This window comes from Spea bombifrons, chromosome 1, assembly GCF_027358695.1.
Source record: "Spea bombifrons isolate aSpeBom1 chromosome 1, aSpeBom1.2.pri, whole genome shotgun sequence".
In the NCBI taxonomy this organism is placed as follows: Eukaryota; Metazoa; Chordata; class Amphibia; order Anura; family Pelobatidae; genus Spea; species Spea bombifrons.
The window spans coordinates 146,436,233-146,462,276 of NC_071087.1; the positions used below are offsets into that span (position 1 = coordinate 146,436,233).

At 40.4% G+C, this 26,044-nt stretch overlaps 1 protein-coding gene across 1 annotated transcript; it reads right to left on the minus strand.

Annotated features, from left to right (window-relative positions):
- Window positions 1-5,813: 5,813 nt before the first annotated feature.
- On the minus strand, window positions 5,814-25,249 carry NLN (neurolysin). The gene is made up of 13 exons (XM_053448007.1): window positions 25,162-25,249; window positions 23,302-23,561; window positions 21,077-21,225; window positions 20,210-20,317; window positions 19,444-19,546; window positions 18,260-18,420; window positions 17,659-17,794; window positions 16,512-16,878; window positions 14,475-14,676; window positions 9,841-10,027; window positions 8,853-8,981; window positions 8,115-8,251; window positions 5,814-6,200 (listed from the first exon to the last, which is right to left on the minus strand). The coding sequence occupies exons 1-13, from the start codon at window positions 25,197-25,199 to the stop codon at window positions 6,069-6,071; spliced, it is 2,109 nt and encodes a 702-aa protein (XP_053303982.1). The 5' UTR covers window positions 25,200-25,249; the 3' UTR covers window positions 5,814-6,068.
- Window positions 25,250-26,044: the final 795 nt, after the last annotated feature.

Below are 26,044 nucleotides of genomic sequence, written 5' to 3' on the forward strand. Positions count from 1 at the left end.
ACCAGAGCCGGCCTTAGGCGTTGTGGCGCCCTGTGCGGACTACTCCTCTGGCGCCCCCCCTCACTACCCCCCCCCCTCTCTGCCCCTTCAAACTACCCCCCCTCAAACTACCCCTCCCCTCTACCCCTTCAAACTACCCCTCCCCTCTGCCCCTTCAAACTACCCCCCCCTCTGCCCCTTCAAACTACCCCCCCCTGCCCCTTCAAACTACCCGCCCTCTCTGCCCCTTTAAACTACCCCCCCTCAAACTACCCCTCCCCTCTACCCCTTCAAACTACCCCTCCCCTCTGCCCCTTCAAACTACCCCCCCCCCCCACTTACCTTGTTCCCGGAGTCCTGCGGTAAGAGCGGGAGGCATACGTCTTTTCGCTCTGCCGGCATTTCATGTTGAGCACCGGTATAGTCCGGCGCTCAACATGAGATGCTGGCACCGCGACGGAGTCACGGAGAGTAAGGGGCGCCAAGCGGTTGCCGAGAACTTCACGAGCAACCGCTCGGCGCCCCTGACCGGGACTTAGATTAAAGCATCGTTTTTTTTTTTTAAACTTTATTTAACATCAATGATGTTAAATAAAGTTTAAAAAAAAAACAAAAAAAAAAAAACGATGCTTTAATCTAAGTCCCGGTCAGGCGCCCCTGCAACCATGGCGCCCTGTGCGGTCGCACAGGTCGCACACCCCTAAGGCCGGCCCTGGTGTCCACATACTTTTGGTCTTATAATGTAAGCTTCCTTTGGTCAGCAGTTTGGTTTGGGTTGTGTAAATTGCAGTCTCGCCTCTGTAGGATTATTTCAGGATATCATTTTCCTTTAAGTATGTTGAATTTAAATTGTGTGGGCTACTTTTCCTGAAATTGGCAATTGGTAGAGAACTGTATCTTGGAAATACAGGAAACAAGTAGAGTCAAGTTGATATGACATGATTAGCAATAGAGAACAAGCTTTTAAGAAAATATCTTGAAAGCATGTACTATAATCATAATCAACAATTTATGCATCTAAACACTAATTTACTCCCAACTAACTTCATTTATTAAATCACCCTCTAACTAACATTCATTCACCACCCTCTCACTCATTCACTCACCCGCACCCCTTTACCTCTTTAGCAGACTTCACTGGCCCGGTGGCCGGCCGAGCATCACCGGGGGGCAGTGCAGACGTCTATACGCCCCGACACCCACATAAATCATGAGGGGGGAACGGTAATGAGGAAATCCCCCCCAGGGGGAAATGCTGTGCGGCACCCAGGCGGAGAAGAGAAAGGAGGGCCGAGCAGTGACACTCACAGTCAACCCCTAATCTGCAGTCAGTGTGGCAAATACATTTTTTTGGTGTGGGAGCGGAAGGAGCATGGAGCGGGGCCCAAGGAAATGCTTTCCTGGGGCCCAATTTTTCAATATTTAAAAAAAAATGTTTTGTTACAAAGATTAGCTGTTTTTCTTGTATTTAATGTATTAAAATGTACATTATTTATACCAGTGTTTCAAGTTATATATTATTGTACTTGTTGGCAAAAAAAGAGATGGGGAGAAAGCGGGGTAGGGGATAGTGATCCTTCACCCATGCCTGCAACTTACTACTGGCTGTGGTGCCCGTGTGAAGAAACTCTTTCCTCGGCCATGTTCCTGCTTCGGGAAAAGAGTCTCCTAATACAGTGCGCGGGCGCCACAGCAGTAAGCTCCGGGCACTCCCTCCTGGGGCATCTGGGGCGAACCACCCCCCCTTGCCCATCTTTAGGTAGGCTACTGGATATTACCGCAGCCCAGGGCCCGATAGGCGTATTAACGGGTGGGAGGGGGCTGTTTATTTGTTGGAGGTGTGCAGTGTTAGAGGTTTATTCACATAAGTGGGGATTTATATGAGAATTGTACTTTCAAATCACTACGTTTTTTATATATTATACAGGGGGACTTTCAGTCAGCTTCTTCTGCAAGAATAGCTTAGTCGGCCTTGTATAAATCAATGTGATTGTGACTCGGCTCACAGATTACATGACGGATCATTCAGGATTAATGTGGCCATTTTTAAGATCAACATTTCAAAGATATCCATTCACGCTGCCCAGCAAAGCAATTGGGTCCAAACTGCAAACTCCTGCTCACAAACCCCCACTGCTACATCCATTTGACATAGATAGACCACATATAGGTCACGGTATAGTATTGTTAACTTGTGTTGGTGCATCAGTATGAGTAATGAAATGATACCATAATGACTTCAAATCAGAGTATTTCTTTCTAGTTAACCAACTTATTAATAAAGGTCAATGATTCAGTATAATAGAATGTTTCCGTACGGTTTGAAAGGACAAACATAGTATTGTTCTTCTAGGAGACATGGAATTGCAGCTTGAATCCATGGCATTTGCAAATGAATTTTGCACAATATGCACATGTGACGCCTTTAGAGGCTTTGAACAATTGCTGTGTGACAGAATATGAGCACTTCTGGGGGCATTTAGCTCCCGTCCTTGAAACCACGCGCTCCATATTGTTAATATCACTACGCTCAGAAAGGAATGGGCTAAATTCCTTTTACCAGGTGGTGTCTGCTTCTAATTCTCCTAAATACCTTCCTGTTATTCAGTATACCCTGCTTGATCCATCTCATAATCAGTCTTTTATATGCTAGTTGGATTTCTAATTCCCCATAAATACGATTTTATTAGTTTTTAACGCATATCATATACATTTAGAAGGGCTGGTAATGAAGAAGACAGCGGACAGCGCACCTGTTTCTAAAAAACATTGTGGCACAGAGATATAAATTACAACTATGGATACATAGTTTATTATTTACATTACCCATTTTATTATTTTTATTTTGTATTCTAGTATCTATAGATATCTATATCCATTTCCATCTATATATTAATCATGCAACTCCAACGCTATGCTTACAGCTAAATATAAAATAGCAATCATATATAAATGAGGGAGCCCATGTAACCGTGGGTAAGGAACCTATCTGTATGTTTCCACCTAATGTTCTTAAAAAGCATGGAAAGTGCATACTTTAAACTAGGTATAAGCCTAGGGTCTCTGGTACCCTGGTGGAGGAGCACATTTCGGGTCCACGTCAGGTACCGGGACTGATAGGAGTCTCTGTGCAGGGGAAGGTATAGATGGAACTGGATGCTGCAGCTTTAGTATTCTTTCTAGATGCCATCTACAGGCAAAGAGCAGGGAACTGGCAGAGGATATGACTGAGGACCACAGAGCATACTGGTGGTGAAACCAGTAGGTGCACAGTCTGCCACGCTCAGGGTAACTGGTTCAAGTCCCTTGGTTCCTGACATGCTCTTTGCCATGATGAAACATACACAGCTCAACAAAGATCACTCAGCCACATACACATAACTATACTCATCACTTTCAGCAACAGACGTCTACTAAAGCACGCATTGCACTCTCGGTTAAACAAATGCACAAAGCATTCTGATGCCAATGACATGGACTCAAATATACTCATCACACTTCTCAGCCACACAGATCACGCTCAGTCACATACTCCACTATCAGTCGTAAATTGCCACCAATGTATTTGTAACATTCAAGAGTCTCACGTATTGATCCAAAGTCCTTTCTGAGAATGTGGGTCTAAATTTAGTCAAACTGCATATATCACTGAAGGTGACTAGTATTGATAGCCTCTATAACTACACACATTATTGCACTTAGATAAGTGGCATAAACAACACAGGACAGTAGGAAAAAGACAAAAACAAACACAGTGCCAAAGGATAGGAATCCCCTTAAAAAGTTGGCCAATTATGTGTTCTGCAAAGTCCATGTCATCTTTAAATGTAGTACAGAAAGACAGCTGCCCCCTGCAATGCTTATGTTATGCTGATGGTTATATTACAAATAATCCACAGGGAATGTAGTCATTTGGTATTTTTGAAGCTCATTCAGAAAGCTTTTGCTTAGCTGCCCTTAAATCAAGTGTTACATTATATCTGGAACCAAGATACAAGTAGCTATTATCATGTGTGAGATGCAGGTCCATAAACATGAAATCCATATCAGCTGGATACTGTTACATCAATCGTTCGTAATAAGACCAAGGCATGTGTCCACAGAAGCAACATTTTACCAACATCAAGTCCCCAAAAATATATTTCCGTATCCCACAAAATCAGCATGGCATAGGAACATTTCTGTAGATACCAGTGACCAGACAAACCTTTTTCCTATATGTATGTGTGTGTGTGTCTTATATACTTTATTTTAAGAGTGCAAATAAACACAGAGCACAGAGCACAGGGCATATAATCTTTTTGTAACCTTATTTAATCGTGTGAAATTCACTCTCCTTTATAATCTGCAGTTGTTCCATGTAATGCCCGAGGTGTAACAGATCCAGTTTGGCCAGCGTGAAGAACATTAAGCTCAAACAGTCCTTCCTGACTGCCAGCTGCTCCTTGGAGACTTTGAAAAAAAAAGAATTTAATATTCCTACCCGGTAATGAGAACTTTGCTTGAAGCGGGTGACCTCTAAAATGATTATAGTCCGTGCAGCATCTGTGAAACATTGGAGTTTACAACTTCCTTATTAACACTCACTGAATATAAAACTGATTAAGACGATGGGCAACTTCCCAAGAAGAGCTTACAGTCTAAATTAACGTGTCCTTACATTGTTAGCATGAGTACAACAGAAAGAACGATTCCTTAAGAACACAGCAATACAGTATGTTGTGTGATATATATTTCCCTGGCAGTTGCACCTATATTTTCACATTATCAATGTCATGCCACAGGGCGCTGTGAATAAAACCAAAGTGATAAAGGCCTTCAAGCAAATGAACAGCTGACAGCCCTTTAAATGTACAGCCCGAGAAACAAACTATGTACTGAAACTATACAGGCAGCCACTCTGATCACCGGCTTACTTGTCGACCTACCCCTTATGTCCTGTAAATTGAACAACAGAGAGAATTTTGAAAAATAATGAAATAAAAAATACTAACTTTTAAGCTCCGAGTCAATCAAAATTGATATAACCCATCTGTTATTTATTTCAAAACATTGGTGATGTCATCATTATTACAATGTAAACTTCTGCATAGAGTGAGATTCTTGAACATCGGGTATGATGATATAACATATACAGTAAGCACTTAACTGTCCCAGCTAATGCTTACATTTCACAATTCCAAAATGTAGCAGGAATTTGTGGGAACCCCCCTTTTATGTCGGAGCGACTCGTGAAGGGGAGGGGTTAGCTGCAGACAGCCTTTAGTAGGAGGGGAATGGGTGTGGTCAAGCCGTGTGGTCACACCTCTGTCCAGAGAAAGAAGATGCTGACCCAGAGACCCAGAGGCTTTAACAGGAGACTCTGGGCCAAACAGAGCTTTCCTGGGTATGATAGGAGATGCCAGGAGCGAGTACAAGTAAAGAGGTCCTATCTGCCACAATAGCTCTGTTACTTGATTTCTGTGGAACTCCCCATAACACAGATCCAGCAGATTTCTGGAGAATTCCTATGTATTTAGGAAAATGTTGGCACATTTTAATAAATAAAACAAAATTGCTTTAGTCCTTTAGATATTTTTACTTTTTTCTCTTCTCATTACTGCTCGCTAAATACTCTACATGCATGATATATTCCGGGCCCCTGGTCTTGCCTTGAAGAGAACAGGATAGGCATTAAAGGAGTACATGTTCATTACACGCATGGAAAATCAGAATTAATTTGGCAATATGAGGATAACTTTAAATTCAGTATAAAGAGAAGTAAGTATTCCAAGTATATGGAATATCAAACCATTCATTTTTAATACATTTGGTGCAATGCAAGGGGGTTCAGGTTTGTTGAGACTGCTATTTTTGTTTTATTACAAAGAATATGTGAGATTTAGATCCAAAAAATCTAAATCTTATAGCTTCAATTCATAACAAGATACCATATGGTTACTGAGCCATTTCACAGCCGTGTGTTTGTGTTAAGGAACCTTGCAGTATGTTTTGGCATGCCGTCAAGTGCCTGAATGATGAAAAGTGGTTTATTCTTCATGGTTTCGAACCGTCCTTTACTTATAAATCAGAGAAAGGATAACATTATTTTATGGATTCAATCCTTTACTTAAAAGAAAAGCTTTTTGGTTTGGCTCACGACCTAAGAATTTCTGCAGCAAATCCATGCCATCCGCTGACCCTCCAGGTTTCAGTATAAAATTTCTGTATTTCATTCCAACCTACGGAGAAAATAACATTGTTCATTTACAAGGCCGTGTTTGTAGACAAAATTCAAAACGGAGCAGAGCACTCAAGAAAAAAAAAAGTGACATAAGATGAATTGATCGGCCAGAATTCACTGTTTGCTTTGGACTTCATTCCGATGCCGACATGTATCATTACACTTCTACGCTACCCGACCCCTGAAACATATAGCCATGTAATTAAAGCTTTTTCTGGAGTTCCAAGTTTGGCAAATGGTGCATTAAAAATGCTTTAAAAAAGAATTTGCCTTCTTAAACTGTGTATACTCGCAGTATATGGCTTTATCTTTCAAATGATTCAATGTTTTTGAAGATATTATATTACTGATTAGAGACTAATACACATGTTTCATGCTATGTGATACGTTCTGTTTTTTTGTTTGGTTTTCTTAGTGCTTGTGCCTTGGAATTATTCACTAATTTGTAATTGGAGTTACAGTCTTTTTTTCTCACTCATCTGAAGGGGTAGAATAAGTTAATGTGATATTGTGATATGGTAAGCAAGATATTTGGGCAATAGAAGGTGACAGGTCCACTTTGAAGGACAGACCACCTAGAAGGTGTTTAGTGGAAGAGGCAAACTGAACATGGCCTCTGATTTATCTAATCACTGCTACAATCTAAAATATTTAATAGAGCTTTATGCTACATTAATTGAGTCTTAACATTAGTATAATAGATGTGCCTTCATTGGAGGAACATGTATGTTTGTCAAGCCTAGCCAGAAGGCCTGGTACGACTGCTCCAAAAAGAAATAGAGAGTTACATTGAAATTATCAATTAGCCTTTCCAGCCACACGGACATTCACTGTACGGAGTTGCGTATGCAGCAATTCCATTTATACGGAAACGGAATCTGATTAAAGGACCTGTATGCATCATTTATAAAGTAAACCAAAGGGCAAATTCACCCCTTGCTTGCCCTCTTTTGCTGTGCCAACAGGGAATCATTAAGAATTACCTTTTATATTAGGAATAGCTGACGTTCAACAAAGTTTCAGATTATTTTGGGTCCTTCTATGGTCAGCAACTATCCAAAGTTATGGCATCTTGCTGAAAAACACCACCAGGCCTTTCAGCCACTCATTCTGCTTCATGTCTGTGCTTTACTAAGGATATCTCTACAATGATGGGCCCTGGATAGTTGGATTTGGTAATTCTCAGATTGAACGGCTCAGCACTGCTGTTCTTCATGCTTTGGTGGCGCACACATGGCATCCATACAAGCAGCGGACAGGTAATGGGAGCGTGTGAAATGTAAAACTATATACATTAAAATGTATTTATGAGTGCAATGTTATTTTAATGGTCTGAGGGTTGTGGATGGATCAACTGTTCATATATATATATATATACAAGCATTTATACCTCTTATCTTATAGAAGGATCCATATATATAGAGAAACACGGTATTCTGCAGGACTGTAACAGCCTTAATGTATGTTCTACATTTTTGTTGCCAGCGAGTTAAAGCATTTAGAAACCTTGTGCAAATTTAATCCCTAGATACATTGCATATGGTGCTGGCAAATAATTTCCATTGGGCAAGCGTGCGGAACTACAGTCGGTGCTGCTGCACGTTACGCACCACGGGAACAAAAGGGTCTGAGCGCTTACACTACAATCCTCATTAATGCTGTCAGCATGTATTAAAAGTACAAGCGGGGTGTGATTTATCCAAAACCATCATACGAGGGTACAACAGGCTAATACCATCCTGGATGTGCACATTATATATATATATATATATATATATATATATATATAATTTGGAATATGCACTTGCAAGCACTGAGATGAGCACTGTGGATCAAGTGCTTATAATGAGGTTAAAAGTCCAGTTTCTTTAAACTGGGTTGCAAACTGGTGTTTAAGCAGAATATACATCACCTCCGGGTTCATGATCCCTTCTTGTTTGAAGCAGCTGTAAAAGATGTCCATAGAGAAGACCTCACTCCACAAGTATCCATAATACTGACCATCGTAACCGCCAGCCAGATGGCCAAATGTAGCCGGCATGTTTGTGCCTGCCAGTAAATAAAAGAAGACAATCCACTGCCAGAAACAGACATACAAATCTAGATGCATTGCATTAGCTATAGCAGAAACATTGATTTAGTGACTGATTTCACCTACATGTATTAATAGCTGGCACTTTAATCCGAACTGGCCAGGTCAAATGCGACATTGAATTATACATATTCACTACCATTCAAATGTTTGGGGTCATTTAACGGTTTTCATGGAAAACAAGATTTCTAGCTGTTAAATAATTGCAAAACAATTTTCTAATGATCAATTAGCCTTTTAAACTTAAACTTAGCCAACACAAGTGCCAATGGAACACAGGAGTGATGGGAGTGATAAAAGGCCTCTGTAGACCTTTGAAGATATTCTAAGCTACAATAGTCATTTGCAACATTAACAACATCTGCGCTGGATTTCTCATCCATTTCATGTTATTTTAATGGACAAAATTTGCTTTTCTTTTTACAAAAAAAAAGTAGGCAATATTAGTCAGGTCCAAAATGTATGGCATGATGTAGATATGACCAAGTATGTGCCGAGTCGATTTAAAATGAGGAGCGTTTGCAATGTCACCAACGGTAAAATAAATGAAGACCATACCTGGCGTAGCAGCTATTCCCAGGATCTCCTCGGAGTACTTGGCATATTCGCTGGCCGTGTCAGCGGACGACTTTGTATGAAGAGACTGATCCAGTTTGCTCAGCAGGATCTGACGGAGACTGAGAAGACCTGACGGATACAAGGTAATTCTGAATAACACTGCAAATGTAATTTCAAAGTACAACATATTCATATATATACACACACACACACATATATATATAACACTTTTATTACACTGAACTAAATTAGATAAATAGCCAGATTTCCCCTTTTTTGTTGCCCTCATGTTTAGTTTCCCCAACATTTTCCATTAACCCCAAAAAATATTACATGAAAAGGAATAGTATTTATTAATCTCAACATCACTAAATAATCAACAAATACCAGCAAACCAAACATGTTAATGAATCCTAAATATAAAAAAGGATTCTATCATCAGAAATCAACCGCACATTCAACCTGGATATGTTGGCATCTGTATGCGTTCATTCAAAATTGTTTGTGATTTGCATAAACTTAAAAATAAATACGTATTTGGTTTCAAAGTAGGCAGATGGGGAAAATGCCTTAAGTTTTTTAATTTTCTTTACTCCATATGGGCCACAAAACATTTTACTCTACAGGATGACTTAATAAAACAATCTCTATAATTAAGACGGACATTATCCCGCCAGCCGTGCAGTGGATGGAGAAAAAAAATATTTATTACGAGACAAAAAGCCAATAAGGTTGCCGGCACTGGCTACATGAAATGAAAGTTCTGGCATCACCCGATTTGTAAGGCAATTACTGTAACTGTTTAAAAGTAAGCAACTATTTTAACTCATGGATACTGAGATGTGTGGGAAAAGGGGCAGAACTCGAATGGAGATTAAATGCTGATGTTTTCTCTCCTTCTCTCCCCTACACTTAGTCCACAATGTGGACTTTTACATTTAAGGGGAAAGTATATTCTGATACATGAAGGTGTAAAGGTGTGGATTACCTGTATTGGCGAGTCTTGACTCTATTAGTTTATTGAGGAGATCATCTGGAACGGGGCTACCATCAATATAATGTCTGGACATGCGCTGCAGAGCCTCTTTTTCCCAAACCCAATTCTCCAGCATCTGGGAAGGCACTTCAACAAAATCTGTTTCCACGTTTGTACCACTAAATCGTGCAAACTTTGTCTGTAAATAAACATTAAAGGATAAACAAGTTAATAAATAATATGATAAATAAAACATGAAATGAAAATAAAACATACAACGCATATTAAACATTCCTTTTAATAAGCCACGAAAAAGCTCTCCCCGTCCTCTATTTAAATGTTAATAGTCTTCTGAAACTTAGTATGCGAGACTATAAGGCAAAATGGGAAATAATACACTTAAAAAGGGGGCGGGGGATGCTTTCTTTGCACTTAAGGGATAAAAAGAATGAAATCTTAGAACAAGACGCCATAATCTGAAACTAGAGGGTCTAAAGTTTAGATGTAATGTAAGAAGGTTTTACTATAAATAGAGAGGATGGTAGATAAATGGAACAGCCTCCCATCAGAAGAGGCTAATACAGTGAGGGAATTTAAACATGCATGGGATAGATATAAAGCTATCCCGAATCTAAAATAAGACAGAGCACCGATTAAAGTCTTTACATCTTTTGGTAAATTCTATGTTTCTGTGTGTCCCGAGCAACATCCATGACGACTCTGCATGACAGACTATAATAGACATGGTGGGCTACAGATGGGCTACTGCAACCATCATAGTGTGGAAGGATAGGGAATGGTATTAGAGCTGAAACAACGAATCGATAAAATCGATAATAATCGATAACGGAAATCATCGATAACGATTTCCGTTATCGATTAATCGAGTGATCAATTCGTTGTTGGAGCACTCGGCTCCTTTTACTTACCTCCGCGAGCGTTCCCCGCTTCTGCTACACGCTCTGCAGTCTCCGCCTTCTTTTAGCTACGTGACGGATGTGACGCGTTCCGGAGGTAAGTATTCTTCATGTCTATGTGCACGGATCGCACAGAGCCACTCGCACAGAGCGAATCGCTCTGTGCGAATGGAGCCACTCGCACAGAGCGGTTCGCTCTGTGCGAGTGGCTCCACTCGCACAGAGCGGTTCGCTCTGTGCGAGTGGCTCCATTCGCACAGAGCGGTTCGCTCTGTGCGAGTGGCTCCATTCGCACAGAGCGGTTCGCTCTGTGCGAGTGGCTCCATTCGCACAGAGCGGTTCGCTCTGTGCGAGTGGCTCCATTCGCACAGAGCGGTTCGCTCTGTGCGAGTGGCTCCATTCGCACAGAGCGGTTCGTGAGTGTGGGTGCAGGGCAGAGTGGGGGTGGGGGTGCAGGGCAGAGTGGGGGTGGGGGTGCAGGGCAGAGTGGGGGTGGGGGGTGCAGGGCAGGAGACTGGGTGCAGGGCAGAGTGGGGGTGGGGATGCAGGGTGTGAGTGTGGGTGCAGAGCAGAGTGGGAGACTGGGTGCAGGGCAGAGTGGGGGTGGGGATGCAGGGCAGGGTGTGAGTGTGGGTGCAGGGCAGAGTGGGTGCAGGGCAGAGTGTGAGTGTGGGGGCAGGGCAGAATGTGGGGGCAGGGCTGGGTGCAGGGCAGAGTTAGAGACTGGGTGCAGGGGCACAGTGCAAAGTGCTGGGTGCAAAGTGCCAGTGCTGGGTGCAAAGTGCCAGGGCTGGGTGCAAAGTGCTGGGTGCAAAGTGCCAGGGCTGGGTGCAAAGTGCAAAGTGCTGGTGCAAAGTGCTGAATGCTGGGTGCAAAGTGCTGGATGCAAAGTGCCAGGGCTGGGGCAAAGTGCTGGGTGCAAAGTGCTGGGTGCAAAGTGCCAGGGCTGGGTGCAAAGTGCTGGGTGCAAAGTGCTGGGTGCAAAGTGCAAAGTGCTGGGGCAAAGTTTCTTGAACAGTAATAGTCCACCTCTTTTCAGAATGTTTGGGGTTATTTTGTTTCATAAATATTGTGTTTGGGTTCTTGTACTTTGAAAATATTGTTTTTTATTACATCATAACAAAATAAGAATGTTAATGTAAATTTTAAGTTGTTTTTTAACATCCAGTTCATTAAATTCTTTTAAATAAACGAAAAATTTGCATATTGTTTTTTTTTATCCGATTAATCGATTAATCGAAAAAATAATCGGCCGATTAATCGATTATTAAAATAATCGTTAGTTGCAGCCCTAAATGGTATAAAAAGGTTTCATATATTAATACCTATCTATATCATACAAGTGGCAAAAAATTTGTTTTTCTCATACTAAATGATCGAGGGATGTCTTTTCTGGGGGTGTGGCTTTGTGAAGAGGCGGGGCTGATCGTGGCAGCTTTCAGTGGATGGAAAGCAGCGGGTGAGTGGGTGTGGCCAATGGCTGCCCAGCGAAAGAGTAATCTGAGCAGCCGGGCTTCACCAATGCTCAAAATGCTTTCCTCCTCAAAGATTGCTCAGGTCGCTTCTTCATGATGACCCGGTGAGGTAGGTAGCTATGAATTGATCACAAAGTCCCAGAAAACGTCTCTGTGCCCTAATTATCCCTAAACAAACGTCTCCCCAACAGGCCAATTAAAACCTCGAGAGATTTGGTCACTCGGAGCGCTAGGTATGACATCATGAAAATCTGTGATGAGAAATATTATTTAATGCTTAAAGATGTTTTTGCTGATGGGTAATCTTTAAAAAGCCAGGTTTCTGATGTAGTTTCATAAAAACTAATATTCTGCTTTATGACATCCCTAGCTGAACATAATCTGTATGTGGTCTCATGACACGGTCATATATATTCTTTAAAACTTGCAATAAAGCTATTGATCGGCTGATCACATGCTTTTTTTAAGATTCTTTTTTCTAAAAAACAATGTTAAAAGCCTAAAACGCAGTATGAATTGGCACAATTATCACACAGATTGCCAAATACCATGTCAGTTTTAATGTAGAAAATATTTCCAAACAACAGCTGGAAACTGAGTACATTTAGATAAATATAGCAAATTCATTTACAATCTAAAAAAAGGCTATAAATTAGTTCACTAGCACAATCCAAATCAGCATTATTCATATTCCACAATGACAACTTTCTATCGACTGGAGGTTAAATGACGGCATGCCAAATTCCACCCCATCATAGATATTTCATCAGTCTCTTTCCGAAGCTCCGTACGTTCTTCTGATACTTTTAATGGAGCTACTTTTTAAAGTTCAATATGTAGCGTTCGCTACAAGTAAAATCTAAATGATAAAAGGGAACAGATACATATTTAAAAGGACGGGTGTATGACTCAAGGTGCAGTCGTAGCCATTTTAGGGATTGGGGAAGAAATGCTGCTTGTTCTCTCTGGCAGTTACTCCCTCACATACGATTTCTGTGGGTTTGGCTCGTGACTCCTGCTTCTCGCAGTCAGGTTTACCTTTCCCTGGGCAGGGGGTTGCTATTTGGCCATATCCATTCCCCACCGACCCCGACATCAACTATAAGCTGCCTGGGCCACCCCTACGCCTTAACAAAGTCACTCTCCGAGAAGATGGAGAGCTCTGGATAGCCTACCCTAGGAAGTTCCCGGGTGTCTTTAAGGCATCTTCTGTGCATGTACAGTACATGTGGCACCGCGCGCATGTATTCATCTGATACACTCCGTCTTCCTGGTCATTAGTCACTATCCAAGCTGGATTATGTCTGTAGAGCCATACAGTAGAGGACATGATATCTACTCATATCTACCGATAGACAGACCCACGGGCCAGACAGGCAGACTTTAGAATGAGATGCCAGCAATTATATTAAAAGGTGCTCTTAAACCTTCTCTGCTGATCCCCTGATTTACTAGTTTTAGACTATGAGCCTCTCGTTCCAAAGTTTTCCTTTGAAATATGCTTCCCAATGTAATGATTTGAAGGTTTCCATCACATTGCAGCTGCCGTCCAAACTTTAGTCTCTCCTGTTTATTTTTTATCCTGTCAACCATTTATTTAATAAGTTTAATATGCTTTCTCTGAACTTTCTAGAAAATATATTAAATGGTCAGAAAGTAGCCTTTTTTTCCACCCCAGGGTAACTCTCATGGAAGTAAAGCAGGTAGTCATGACTACTAGAATTTTATTTCTGGCACCTAACTTTGTTACTGAAAAATGGGATATATATATATATATATATATATATTATGAAAAGCAATCATGAGGGTTCCTACATTTTTTTATGACTCCACAATTCTACATTGCTTTGTCCAGCTGTACAATTACATATGTTTACAAAACTAAACGTTCCTCCTATTTATGATGAAAAAGATCAGAGGGCACAGGGCTTCACTAACACTCATATGTGACTTTCTGCAAGTTTATATCTCTTTATGTAAATTAGCAAGGATTTCACAGAAGCATTCTTGTGCTGTTGATGTACTGTATATACATTACTGTGATCTTTAGGGCTATACACTTATACCTGGACAACAGGGGTTTGGGTCCAAAAAAGAAGGACTGTCCCTACGTAAAAGGGTGACAGCATAGCTGTATTAATGGTACATGATCAGCAACTCAAATGTTTCATCTGTGATACAACAAAAACACCAGAAGGTCTGTGTTACATTTAGATACTAATATGTCAAAATAAAAAAAAAATACACCACTGACCTGCGCACATATCTGGTGCATGACATGCCCAAATTCGTGGAAGTAGGTCTTCACTTCATCATGCCGCAGTAATGATGGCCGTCCGACTGCAGGTTTGGTAAAGTTTGCCACCATGGCAGCGACAGACATCATTCTGCTCCCATCAGGCAAAAGGCAGCCAGGTTGCAAACCAAAGCATGCTGCGTGGCCGTACTTTCCTTCTCTACAGACAGAGATGACCAACAGCCATTAATTAACACAAATATATGGGAACCGATTTGGGGCTTTCCAATAAATGAGTCAATAATCTTGCTGTGGATCAGTAAAAAGATTAATCACAGTGCAGGATGCCTGTAACGCATGAACAGCAGCACTCGATGGTCAGAAAAAATTATTCCCTACTCAACATTTTGCAGTTTAAGCAGAATAACCGCAGATTTTTGATTTAGCAAACACTGAAATTGCCCGACCCTGGAAACTCCCAAGATTTTTACCCCCGCCATAGGTTTTGTAAATGGATTGCATTGTCTTGATAACAATGTCACTAATGGCTGTTTTTGGTTTCTGCAAACTTTTGTTTAAGTTCCCATTTGCATTGTGATGCTTTTATTATTAGACCACGTATGAAGCCGGCACTTCTCCATGTGGGATTTCTGTGCTGACATGGGCCATTTAACTCGCTGCATGAACAGTTCCTAGCTATGTGATGACAGAAGCCTTTGTTTTTTCTAGCTGTTCTAGCTGTACTGTGAGCTACAATTCTCAATTAATGATGCTTAAAATGATTCATCCAAAAATACCTTCTAAAGATCTGCTACCTTTGGCACCCAGTAGAATGGGATACACTGAAACTTATTAAAAGAGCTTTGGGATGTTCTGATAAGAGTCATTTAACCAGTCTGTATGGGCAGAAGTAGTTCCAGAACATTAGAATTTGGCAATTGTAATACCACTTTACAAAAAGGGTAGCAGGGAAGACTCAGCCAACTGCAGACCAGTAAGTCTTACATCAGTAGTTGGGAAACGAATGAAAACCATGCTAAATGATAGGGTTATTAAATATTTGGCTCTTAATGGGTTGCAAAAACAGAACCAGCATGGGTTTGCTTCAAGGAGACCTTGTCAAACTAAAGTTACTCTTTAACTTGGTAACTAACATAATAGGCCAAAGAAGATCAGTAGACATAGTCTATCTAGATCTCAGTAAGACTTTCAACATAGAAGGTAGTAGTTAATAGTTTATATTGAGCAGAAGGACTTGTTACTAGTGGGGTACCTCAGGGAACAGTATTGGGACCCGTAGTTTTAATATTTCTATTAGTGATATTACAGAAGGCCTTAATGGCAAGGTGCGTCTTTTTGCAGATAACACAAAGGTCTGCAACAGGGGTAGACATTCCTGGTGGAACAAGCCAAACAGCAAATTATTTAAGTAAATTAGAAGAATGGTCAAGAGTGTGGCAGCTGCAGTTTAATGTTCATAAATGTAAAATAATGCACTTGGGAAATATACATTCCAAGGCAGAATATAGCATTTATTTCTGATGATTTAAAGGTAAACAATAAAGCATCAGAAAAAGCAAGCAGGGTGCTGGTTTGTATAGCGAGAGGCGAAAATGGTAAATAGTTTGCAGGATAAAAAAATATCACTAAGGGATCTTAATATGTATAGCTTGAAGGAAAGAAGTGAGAGGGGAGATGTAATAGAAACATTTAATTACTTAAAGGGATTGAACAAAGTACAGAGTTAGATGTAACGTAAGGCAGTTTTACTTTACAGAGAGAGAGTGATAGATACATCGAACAGCCTCCCATCAGAAGTGGTAGATCTTAATATACCGAGGGAATTTAAACAAGCATGCGATAGGCATAAAGCTATCCTGAATCTAAGATGAGACCAAGAACCGACTAAACGGGCCGAAAGGCTTTTATCGGCCATCAAATTCTATAGAATAAAACTGCCTTTTTGGTCAGCTACAATTTACAGCCGCGAGCCAATGGATTGAGGGCATTCTTAGCTTAAGATGACCCAAGCTTGCAACATAATATCGGCTATACCTTGGATACAGGTCAAGATAGAACTGCCCCAGGGCTTCACCACTTGCGCTGTCGTACACCGTGTACAGGGTCACGTTCTCATGCCACACGTTGCAGTTTTCCACTTGCTCAAAGCGGAGTCCGAGGAGCTCCTGGTAAATATGTAGCAGGTTTTCAGTGACAGTCTCCATGGGAAAATACTCTCGGAGCTTCTCCTGGTCCACTGAATACTTAGTCTCTACTATTCGAGTGAGATAATAATGTAGGTCCCAGGCATTGATTTTATCGTCCACCTCTAGGCCTCTTTCAGCACATTCTTTATTTTTTAACTCCAAAATGAGTTGCTTTTCTGCATCCCCAAGAGGTTGCAACTTCATTTTTAAGTTATCTACAAAGCAAAGAAAAAAAAAACGTTATAATGTATATTAATATTCCACTTGCTTTAATAGCCCATACTTTACTTGATCTTTTACTTTACAATAGCTATATTTCTATTAGCTATTTGCTTTGATTGCCTCATTATATTTCCTTTACCATTTCAGCAAAGAAATGCATTTTAATATATATATGTATAACAGAGTTGTTGGACATTGTCAGTCAATGGAAGTGGCTTAAGGCAAAAGTCCGATCTGAGTACAGGTGGTATCTGATTAGATCTTTGTGTGAAGGCTCGCCCTATGTGATCAACAACAGCCGCAGTGATTAGTTAATATTTGTATATGGAGCGTTGAGTATGAAGCAGGAGGAGAGATTGTGACATTAAAGGAGATATGGGCATGATTGAGGTTGCGGACCAGACAGTTGTCATGGAGCTGAGGGAGAGGCAGGGATGGGATGGTAAGAGATTATAGGAGGAAAGAAACAGGCAGACAAGGGAGAAAGGTAAGGAGTGAGAAGGGGGTATTTGAATATTTGTATCTATTAATATATTCAAGTTATTGGTGCTAAAGGTGGTTCTACAAGCTATTGAAACCTAAGGTGTACTTTTTTCCTTTTTTTTCTTTTTCACACACATTGCTTTTCCATTTTGGCTTTATTTTTGTTGAATAAATCATGACACAGTGTAATATGTCATGTGTTATTGTTCATCTGAGGTTGTATTTACTTATTTTTTAAGGAACAGATTATAATCACACATACAGTGAAAAAGAGATAAAGCATAACTAACCTAGAAATGTAGATACATTTTGGGTATTATTAGCCATATTCAGTTCAAGGACAAAATCAGCATGTGTTGGGTATCCCAGCAGCTCTGCCATTTTTGCCCTCAGAGTAATCAGCTGTTCAAGGATATCAGTGTTCTCCTAAAAAGGAACAAGTATATAATCAGTATTATGCTGGTGTACATTTGCTTGTTTGTTTTACAAAGGATTGAGGGGGTTTCATGACAATCCTTCCTAATTGATGGGAACAGCAGAGGCACATCTTCATGTACTTGGAAGTAACGTGATGTACTATGCTCTGCTTTCACCTAATTGAGAATGTCCCAGTCTTGCCTGTTCCTCTTAGAATCCTACCTACATATGTATATTTTTCATTATGTAATGTGAGGAAAAAGACACTGGAAACAAGACATTTTTAGTCAATAAAGCAATATTTAAAGTAAATTATCTTGTTTTAGTACATAGTTAAAGTTCCTCACACATTAGTGTATCTTCCCTTTGACAGCCTTTGTGCACAAACATATATATGTATGTATGTATATATATATATATATATATATATATATATATATATATATATATATATCACAACTGAGTCATACTTACTTCAATACATCTCCTGTTAAAAGCGGTTTCCAATTTTCTTCTTGTTTCAGGAACAGAGCACTTTTTTAGAATGGGGAAATAATGGGGATACTGAAGGGTAACTTTGACTGTGTTGCAATCAGTCTTTTCCAAGCTATCAATGAAATCATCAGGAAGCCCATCTGCAAAATATTAAAATGCTCAGTGCTATAGTTTCTCTCTCAATGGGAGCAGAAGACCTCGAGGAGAACCAACTAGTGCTTGGTGTTCATAGAGGCATTTCCCCGAAGCCAGGAGGTTGCTGGGGTTAAGCATTCCTTTTGTCTGGTTTTATGTAGACTGCACCAGACTGTCGGGCAAGAAGGGCAACATGGCACTACGTAACGCAGTTACTGGTGCTGCACCGTTAAGGTATGAGGGAAGGTTATGAAGAGAGCTGTGGAACCTTCACTGTTAATGAGAGAGTTTGTGTGTATATATGAATGTGTATATATAAGCATATGGTGTTAGAGTGAGTGTGTGTCTGTTAGTGTATGGTGCCAATAGCTTTGTATAAGGAACAGCCAAATTAACGAACAAGGTGAGGTTGCTGAAGACAGTTTAATGTCATACACCATGGCAACACTAAGCACAGATACAACACAGAGGATAGTTATACTGCATCAGCAAGGTCTCCCCCAGGTACAGACAGAAACGTATCCATCATGCGATACCATCAGGGAGGCATCTGATTGGCCCCAAATGTATTCCACAGCATGACAACAACCCCAAACATACAACGAAAGTCATTAAGAACTGTCTTCAGAGTAAAGAAGAACAAGGAGTCCTGGAAGTGATGGTACAGCCCCACAGAGCCTTGATCTCAATATCAGCAAGTCTGTCTGAGATTACGTGAAGAGACAGAGAGAAGCAACTGAGGCTGCCTAAATCCACTCAAGAACTCTAGTTAGTTCTCCAAGATGTTTAGAACAACCTACCAGCCAAGTTCCTTAAAAAACAGTGTGCAGGCATACCTAGAAGGACTTATGCAAATGCTGGTCACACCAGATATTGATTTGATTTAGATTTTTATTTTGTTAAATGATCAACTATTAACGTGTCTATTTGTTCACATCTGCACATTACTGTATATGTATGATATGTTTTGGAATAAATTAAACTCCAGCTTTTGTTTTTTAAAAAAATACAAATTATTAATCACTTACCTAGTTCTGCTTTGGTAAAGGTTAGAGATGTATTTTCGTCATTGAGATTTTTATTGAAGTCAATGCTAAGCTGATTAATCTTTTTTTTAATGGTCTTTATTTCCTGGGAAAAAAAACAATAAAACCAATATAAATCCATCAAAATCCCCTTGAATTTTCAGTAAAATATGTGACAAAACAAAAATTAATGTCGATTTATTATAAAGGCATGACCTCAACCTTTTAATGAAAAGCATAGTGCTTTACCACCAGAGGGCACTGCATGCATTACTATGGTGGAATCGTTTTATCCAATTTAAAGTCAATCTATATATATGATATTATAGGCAAAATAAATCCATGTATATAATGATACATGTATAACTGGTCAAAAGTTTGGGGTCACTTAGAAATTTACTCTTTGTGGGGGGGGGGGTGGAGAACATTTTGTCCTTTAAAATAACATGAAAGAGTAGATATTGTTAATGATGTGAATGACTATTATAACCGAATATCTTCATTGGCAGTCATCATTCCTGTGTTCCATTGGCACATTGTGTTCGCTAATCCATGTTTAAGTTTAAAAGGCTACTTTATTACGGGCAATAAAGTTAATGAATTATGTTTTCCCATTTAAAATGTATTTCCTAGCTGAACGTGCAGGACAATACCCCTTTCATATCAGTAAACACATGCAATAACGGGATACTGTAATGTGAAAGAATGATAAAGAACAGCATAAGATACACTTAAGTTCATTAACTGAGCCATGTAAAAAGACACTTACATTCTGCACTTCTGCAGGTAGATGGAGTCCATTACGTTTTCCATTCTGAACGGATTTCTCCAAATATCTTTTAACCTCAGAGTGCAGTTGTTCTAAGTCTTGTATTTGCTGGAGAGAGAGAACACATGTAATGATGTGAACACAAAGAGACCGTTTACTGTTCCGGAGGGCACCTCACATTTCACCATCTACAGTCCTGAAGTGGTGCTCTAGTAACTGATAACACAAATGCACAAGGTTCATTCGGGGGGTCATAATTTCCTCATAAACATTGAGCCATGGACCTCTGCATGGAATCCAAGTCAAATTTCAGTTTTAAAGAGTGCTTAACAGACAGAATGCTTTTCCAACTATAAAGTCTGCTGTCAAATTAAAACTGAGTTTGGAAAACCTAAATCCACTGTAATCAACAAGACATCAAATTAACAGGTTTTTCAACAACTGTAAGAACTGTGAATTTCAAGGGCTGTATCTGTCAAGCAGTGGTATATTTTGCCCAAAGGCAACCAGGTCTGAGCCTTGGGCACCAGGTCTGGAGGTGACCAGTGGGCAGCTTCAATAGGGGCTAAATAGGGCCTTCCCAGTGTTCTGTGGGTCTTAATGGGCCAGTTGGCAAAACCAGAGATATCCTTTGAAACTTTGAAGGTCTCTGTGGGCTTCTGTATAGTTGTCTGCCCAAAGTGAAGAATTCAACTCTGAAGATACATACAACTTACTTGGCGGCATCCACAAGGTAACTGTCCAAGCTGTTGTTGAACCACAACTTTCTCAACAAGGATGAGAAAACACACAAAACAAATAATACAAACATATAGGCAGAGTTTCTATCCGTTATTTAAAGCTTTTAGTATACATAAAAGTACTCACATAAAAATGAAGGATTCTTTTGAAAATATCTTCTCTCATATTCATTTCCACATCAAAATCAGACAGAATCTTGTCAGCCTGGGTGCTTGCCGTCCGCACATCTCTGTTGGGTGAGACATGCTGGGGAAAATCCAACATGCTTCTTTCAACTGCCAACATAAAATAAAAAAAACGAGAACGTTGGATAGTATTGATGGTTAGACCTCTCTTCTGAAATATTAAAATTGAAAAAATGATAGTTTCATGGAGCTTTTTTTCCCAATATACAAAAATATGTAAAAAGTTATATTTTAATCTCCTAGTGTAAACATACACTATATGACCAATAGAATGTGGACACCTGACCATCACACCTATATGAATGAGCTTGTTGGACATCCTATTCAAAAACCATGGGCATTAATATGGCGTTGCCCCCCTCCCCCTTGCAGTTCCTCAACACCAGACATCTCAAATAACATCTGCATGGACCTTGCTCCTTGCACAGGGGCACCATCATGCTGAAGCAGGAAAGGGTCTTCCCCAAAGTAGTCGGAAGCATACAATTGTCTAAAATGTCTTTATATGCTGTAACATTACCCTTCACTGCAATAAAGGGGTCTAGCCCGAACCCTGAAAAACAGCCCCAAACTATTATCCCTCTTCCACTAAACTTTACAGTAGGCAGTAAGCCTTCCAGTAGGTAGAGTTCTCTTGGCATCTGCCAAATCCAGATTCATCCATCAGACTTCCAAACGGTGAAGCGTGATTTATCACTCCAGAGAATGTTTCCACTGCTCCAGAGTCCAGTGGCAGTGCTCTTTACACCACTTAAGCGGACGCTTGAGATTCCCCATCGCGATCTTCGGCTTGTGTGCAGCTGCTTGCCATGGAAACCCATTTCACAAAACTCTCGACCGACAGTGTTTGTGCTGATGTTGCTTCTAGATAGTTCAGAGCTCTGTAGTGAATGATGCTACAGAAGACAGATGCTTCAGTATTCAGCAGCACTGTTCTGTGACTTTGTGTGGTCTACCGCTTTGTGGCTGAGCTGTTATTCCTTCATACTTCACGATAACAGCACTAACAGCGGGCTGGGGCAGATCTAGCAGGGTAGACATTTTGTGAACTTTATGAATCTCTGACAGAGGTTGCATCCTATGACACTGCCACGTTTTTAGTCACTGGGCTCTTGAATACAACCCATCCTTGTTGATTTTATATACCTGTTAGCAAAGGATATGTCTACAACACCTAAACTCAATAACAGAGAGGGGTGTCCACATACTTTTAGTCATAAAGTGTAGCATGGCCTACGTCAACATAAGATCTCCTTTGAGGCGAACACTAAAGAACACTCAAAGCAACAACAACAATATTAAGAAACACTTGGACTAGAACACTCAAAGCAACAACAACAATATTAAGAAACACTTGGACTAACTGTCATAATATCTTTGCCTTGGTTTTCCAACCAAACCCATGAAGCCCCAAGCTGTTCCTATTTTGTTAAACAAGAACTATAATAACTTTTCTTCATAACTTCTCTGAGCCTCAAATTAATCCCTTAAGGACAATGGGCGGTCCCAAAACCCATTGAAAACAATGCATTTTGAGCCCGTACATGTACGGGCTTTGTCATTAAGGGGTTAATCTGCTTCTTAAATTCACCAGTTGAAAATATTTTAGTTTATTACACCAAAATAAGTGTTTAGTTGCTGGCTTCCTAAACCCTTTAATGACCCCTCACCGGTATGGAAGGTTTTTAGAAGTATTGGAGACCCAGCTACTGTTAAGGAGTGAAAATTACTAAATGTTTTTTTGCGGTGCATTTCTCCAAAATGTTGTGGACTCCTTAGTCACGGGTGATACCTATTATAGGGACAACACCAAAAAAAGATTTTCACTTCAGCTTTCAGGACCTCATTGGTATCTTATTTAGATGATGTTTAACCCCTTAAGGACAATGGGCGGTCCCAAAACCAATTGAAAACAATGCATTTTGAGCCCGTACATGTACGGGCTTTGTCATTAAGGGGTTAAAGAATCCATCCTCTTTAGGACAATACAATATATCCATTCTCCTTACCCAAAATTGTCAAATCCTACACTGATCTCTTGTTTTCTTCCCAACACATTTAAAGTAGGACTTTCAATATTCCTGTATAAAACTTTTCAGTTGCACTTAATATCATAAAGTGACTTCATTTTTTCCGTTAATCTTTAAAGTAAACATAATAATTTACCTGCGTACTCCAACTCAAGGTCAGCTAAAACCTTTATGGTGTTCTCGTATGTGACCTTTTCAACATCAAGAGCAGCGACCATGTCGTACACACGTTTTGTTTTCCTAATAAGCTCTTCTGTCCTGGTGTGAATCTGCTCTGGAGACAAGTCCCATCTTAAGATGTTTCTGCCGGTGCTGATATTTGTCGCGATCTCCCTCACACCAGCAGTAAAGTCAGATCCCAATGTCATTTTTAATAAAATTCTGGAACTACGTACTCTGCAAACATAAGAAGAAAACACTAAACTGCTTTAGGAAATGACCAGACCCTTTCCATGACGTGGTGGTATACCCTCAATTTCAAGGTGGAAGAATAGAATGATGAGGATATCCATATCACACTAGAGAGCGCAACATATATGAAAGCTGGAGGTCACCGCTCCACTGATTTCTAACCGCCATACCACATTGCTTCCAAATGCCCCTCTTTAGGGACCCAAATCATTTCGTCCCTCTCTGCTCCCCTTGATGTGTATCCTATTCAAGAGTGAGAGGGTATCACAGTGTTCTACAGGCTAAAACGCCACAATCATGTGTATAGAAACAACAGAAAAAGCTACATTTTAAACATAAAGTATATTATTATTCTTCTAAATAACTTAAGTAGCTATCAGTAATTAAGTCTGTTATTATCCGGGTCTATGATGTTACTCAAATGACACTACTTCTCTAGCGGTTGAAGAAGTGTGACGTAGGTTTATTTAGCATCCCAAACTACTGTATAAACACAAGAAAGTCCGACACAAGAAAGATTACCCTTCAGTGAAACGTCAAAGAAGGAACGCTTGTTTTAGGGACCGTGGATAGACGTGTGGATGATGGCAGGGCTTTTTAATTCATTTTCCATCTATTAGTAGCAGTTTCCAAACTCCTCACTTGACTATGCATGATGAAGGGCCATCCCGGCACGTTTCTCCGGAAAGAAGGGCTGAGGTGGCCCCGCATAATGCATATTTTGCTAGGTGACGACAAAGAAGAAATCTCTATAATTTAACTATGCATTAAACAGGGTCTGCCAAGCCCTTCCTGCGGCTGAAGCTTACTGTGCTTTCAAAATACATAGTGGCGTCAAGGAGATGAAACTGCAGCTTTCCAGCAAACTCTCCCATTAGTGAATGGGGAAGAGAGAGGCAGCAGGGCAGAGTTATTTGATTTGAGTGCCACAGATAGACAGACACTTGGGGAGTATGTCTAATACATTTTAACGTGTGTATAAGCATTTTCCTCTATATATATAAAAATGATTGTGACTTTTAGGGCCACAGAACACGGACTAATATCAAACATTCCGAGCTTCCTGAAAAGACATCCATCTGGGGGGAAGAATAGATTTTGATCCCAAAAGTAGGGCTGGTCGTTGCCCAGGTGGTAGACTTGGAAGGTATGTTGCCAATAAAATAATTTAAATATTTTAAGATTAGTGTCGCTGGAAAAAAAAAACAGTGAATCGCTGTTTGTGAAAGTACACAGAATAATTCTCATGCCTGGTAATAATGATATAATAGAAATATACTGGCCACTGGTTTTACAGAAGTGGCCGGTACATTTTATATATTATATATAATAAGTATTAATTAATATTCACATTTACCAATTACTCCATATAAACTTGTGCTGTATATTTGTGGACTGTTACTAAAAAAAAAAAAAAAAAGTAAATAAAAACAGAACTTCATTGTCTGGGGACATTAAACTGTCTCCACATCCTACCCACCCCATACCCCAGGGAGTTACCCTCCGGCTATACACAATGGCGGTATTGTGGGATAATGGTGTGGGAAATGACCGGTGTGACGGAGGGAACATGCATGATATATACCTTCTTACGGTGTGCACACAGACCCTCACGGCGAACATGTCCAGAGGAGCTCCCTGCCGGGGTCAGATGGCAGCCACGTGACCTTGAAGTGCCGGCAGACATCATTAAGTTGGGCACTGGTGACAGCAGAGCACACAAGCCAGTGATGTCACCACCTTCATTTTAATTTAAATACCACGTTACATTTTGTCTTATAGGAGCACACATCTGCTAATAAATACATGGTAGCGATTAGGGGTTTCCGTTAACGAACGAACGAAGACGGGAAACACCCCGTTACCTTTGCCCTCAGTTAAGATGGCGCCGAGAAACCTGTCTGCGTTAATACGCGTGTGGGGTTTACAGACGGGGATACGCGGCTCACAGTCATGCAGGCGGATGGAGTGTCTGAGAGGAGCAGGTCCTCCATGGAGACTTGTTGTTACTGTAGCAACGAGGCTTGGAGAGATGTACAAAACGTCACCTGGGATGTGCTGGCAATGAGAGCGCATACCCTATCCATTCCATACGGGGGCAACATGGCGGACAAAATAATAATACCATTCAGAAGGCAACATGGCACCATATTTGCATTTGTAAGCACATAGAAAGTTCTTTGGGATCCCAATGGTTAAAGGTGCCAACTATGTGATGGTTGGCATATTATTATTACCACCAGAATATGTTAGCAGTGGCCAGGGCTGCACTCACGGCTTTTACATGCTATTCGTAGCTGTTTATAAAATATTCCAGAGAATAATTTATTTTCTTACGTGGTTTAACCGTTTCCTTACCAAGGCTTTTATAGTACCATTTGTACCGTACGGGTTTTGCCATTTTTACCATATGTGGATTTAATTAAGATTCCCCTTTTTCCGTCTTAGCTGTACCCGCACAAATTATA

Excerpts from the sequence above, each read along its gene's own strand:
- NLN (XM_053448007.1), bottom strand. The coding sequence starts at position 25,199 with ATGTTCGCCGTGAGGGTCTGTGTGCACACCGTAAGAAG. Across the intron at positions 19,547-20,209 it reads TACCTGCAGAAGTGCAGAAT|GAAATAAAGACCATTAAAAA; the intron begins GTAAGTGTCTTT and ends TTTTTTTCCCAG. Across the intron at positions 10,028-14,474 it reads TGCACCAGATATGTGCGCAG|ACAAAGTTTGCACGATTTAG; the intron begins GTCAGTGGTGTA and ends GTTTATTTACAG.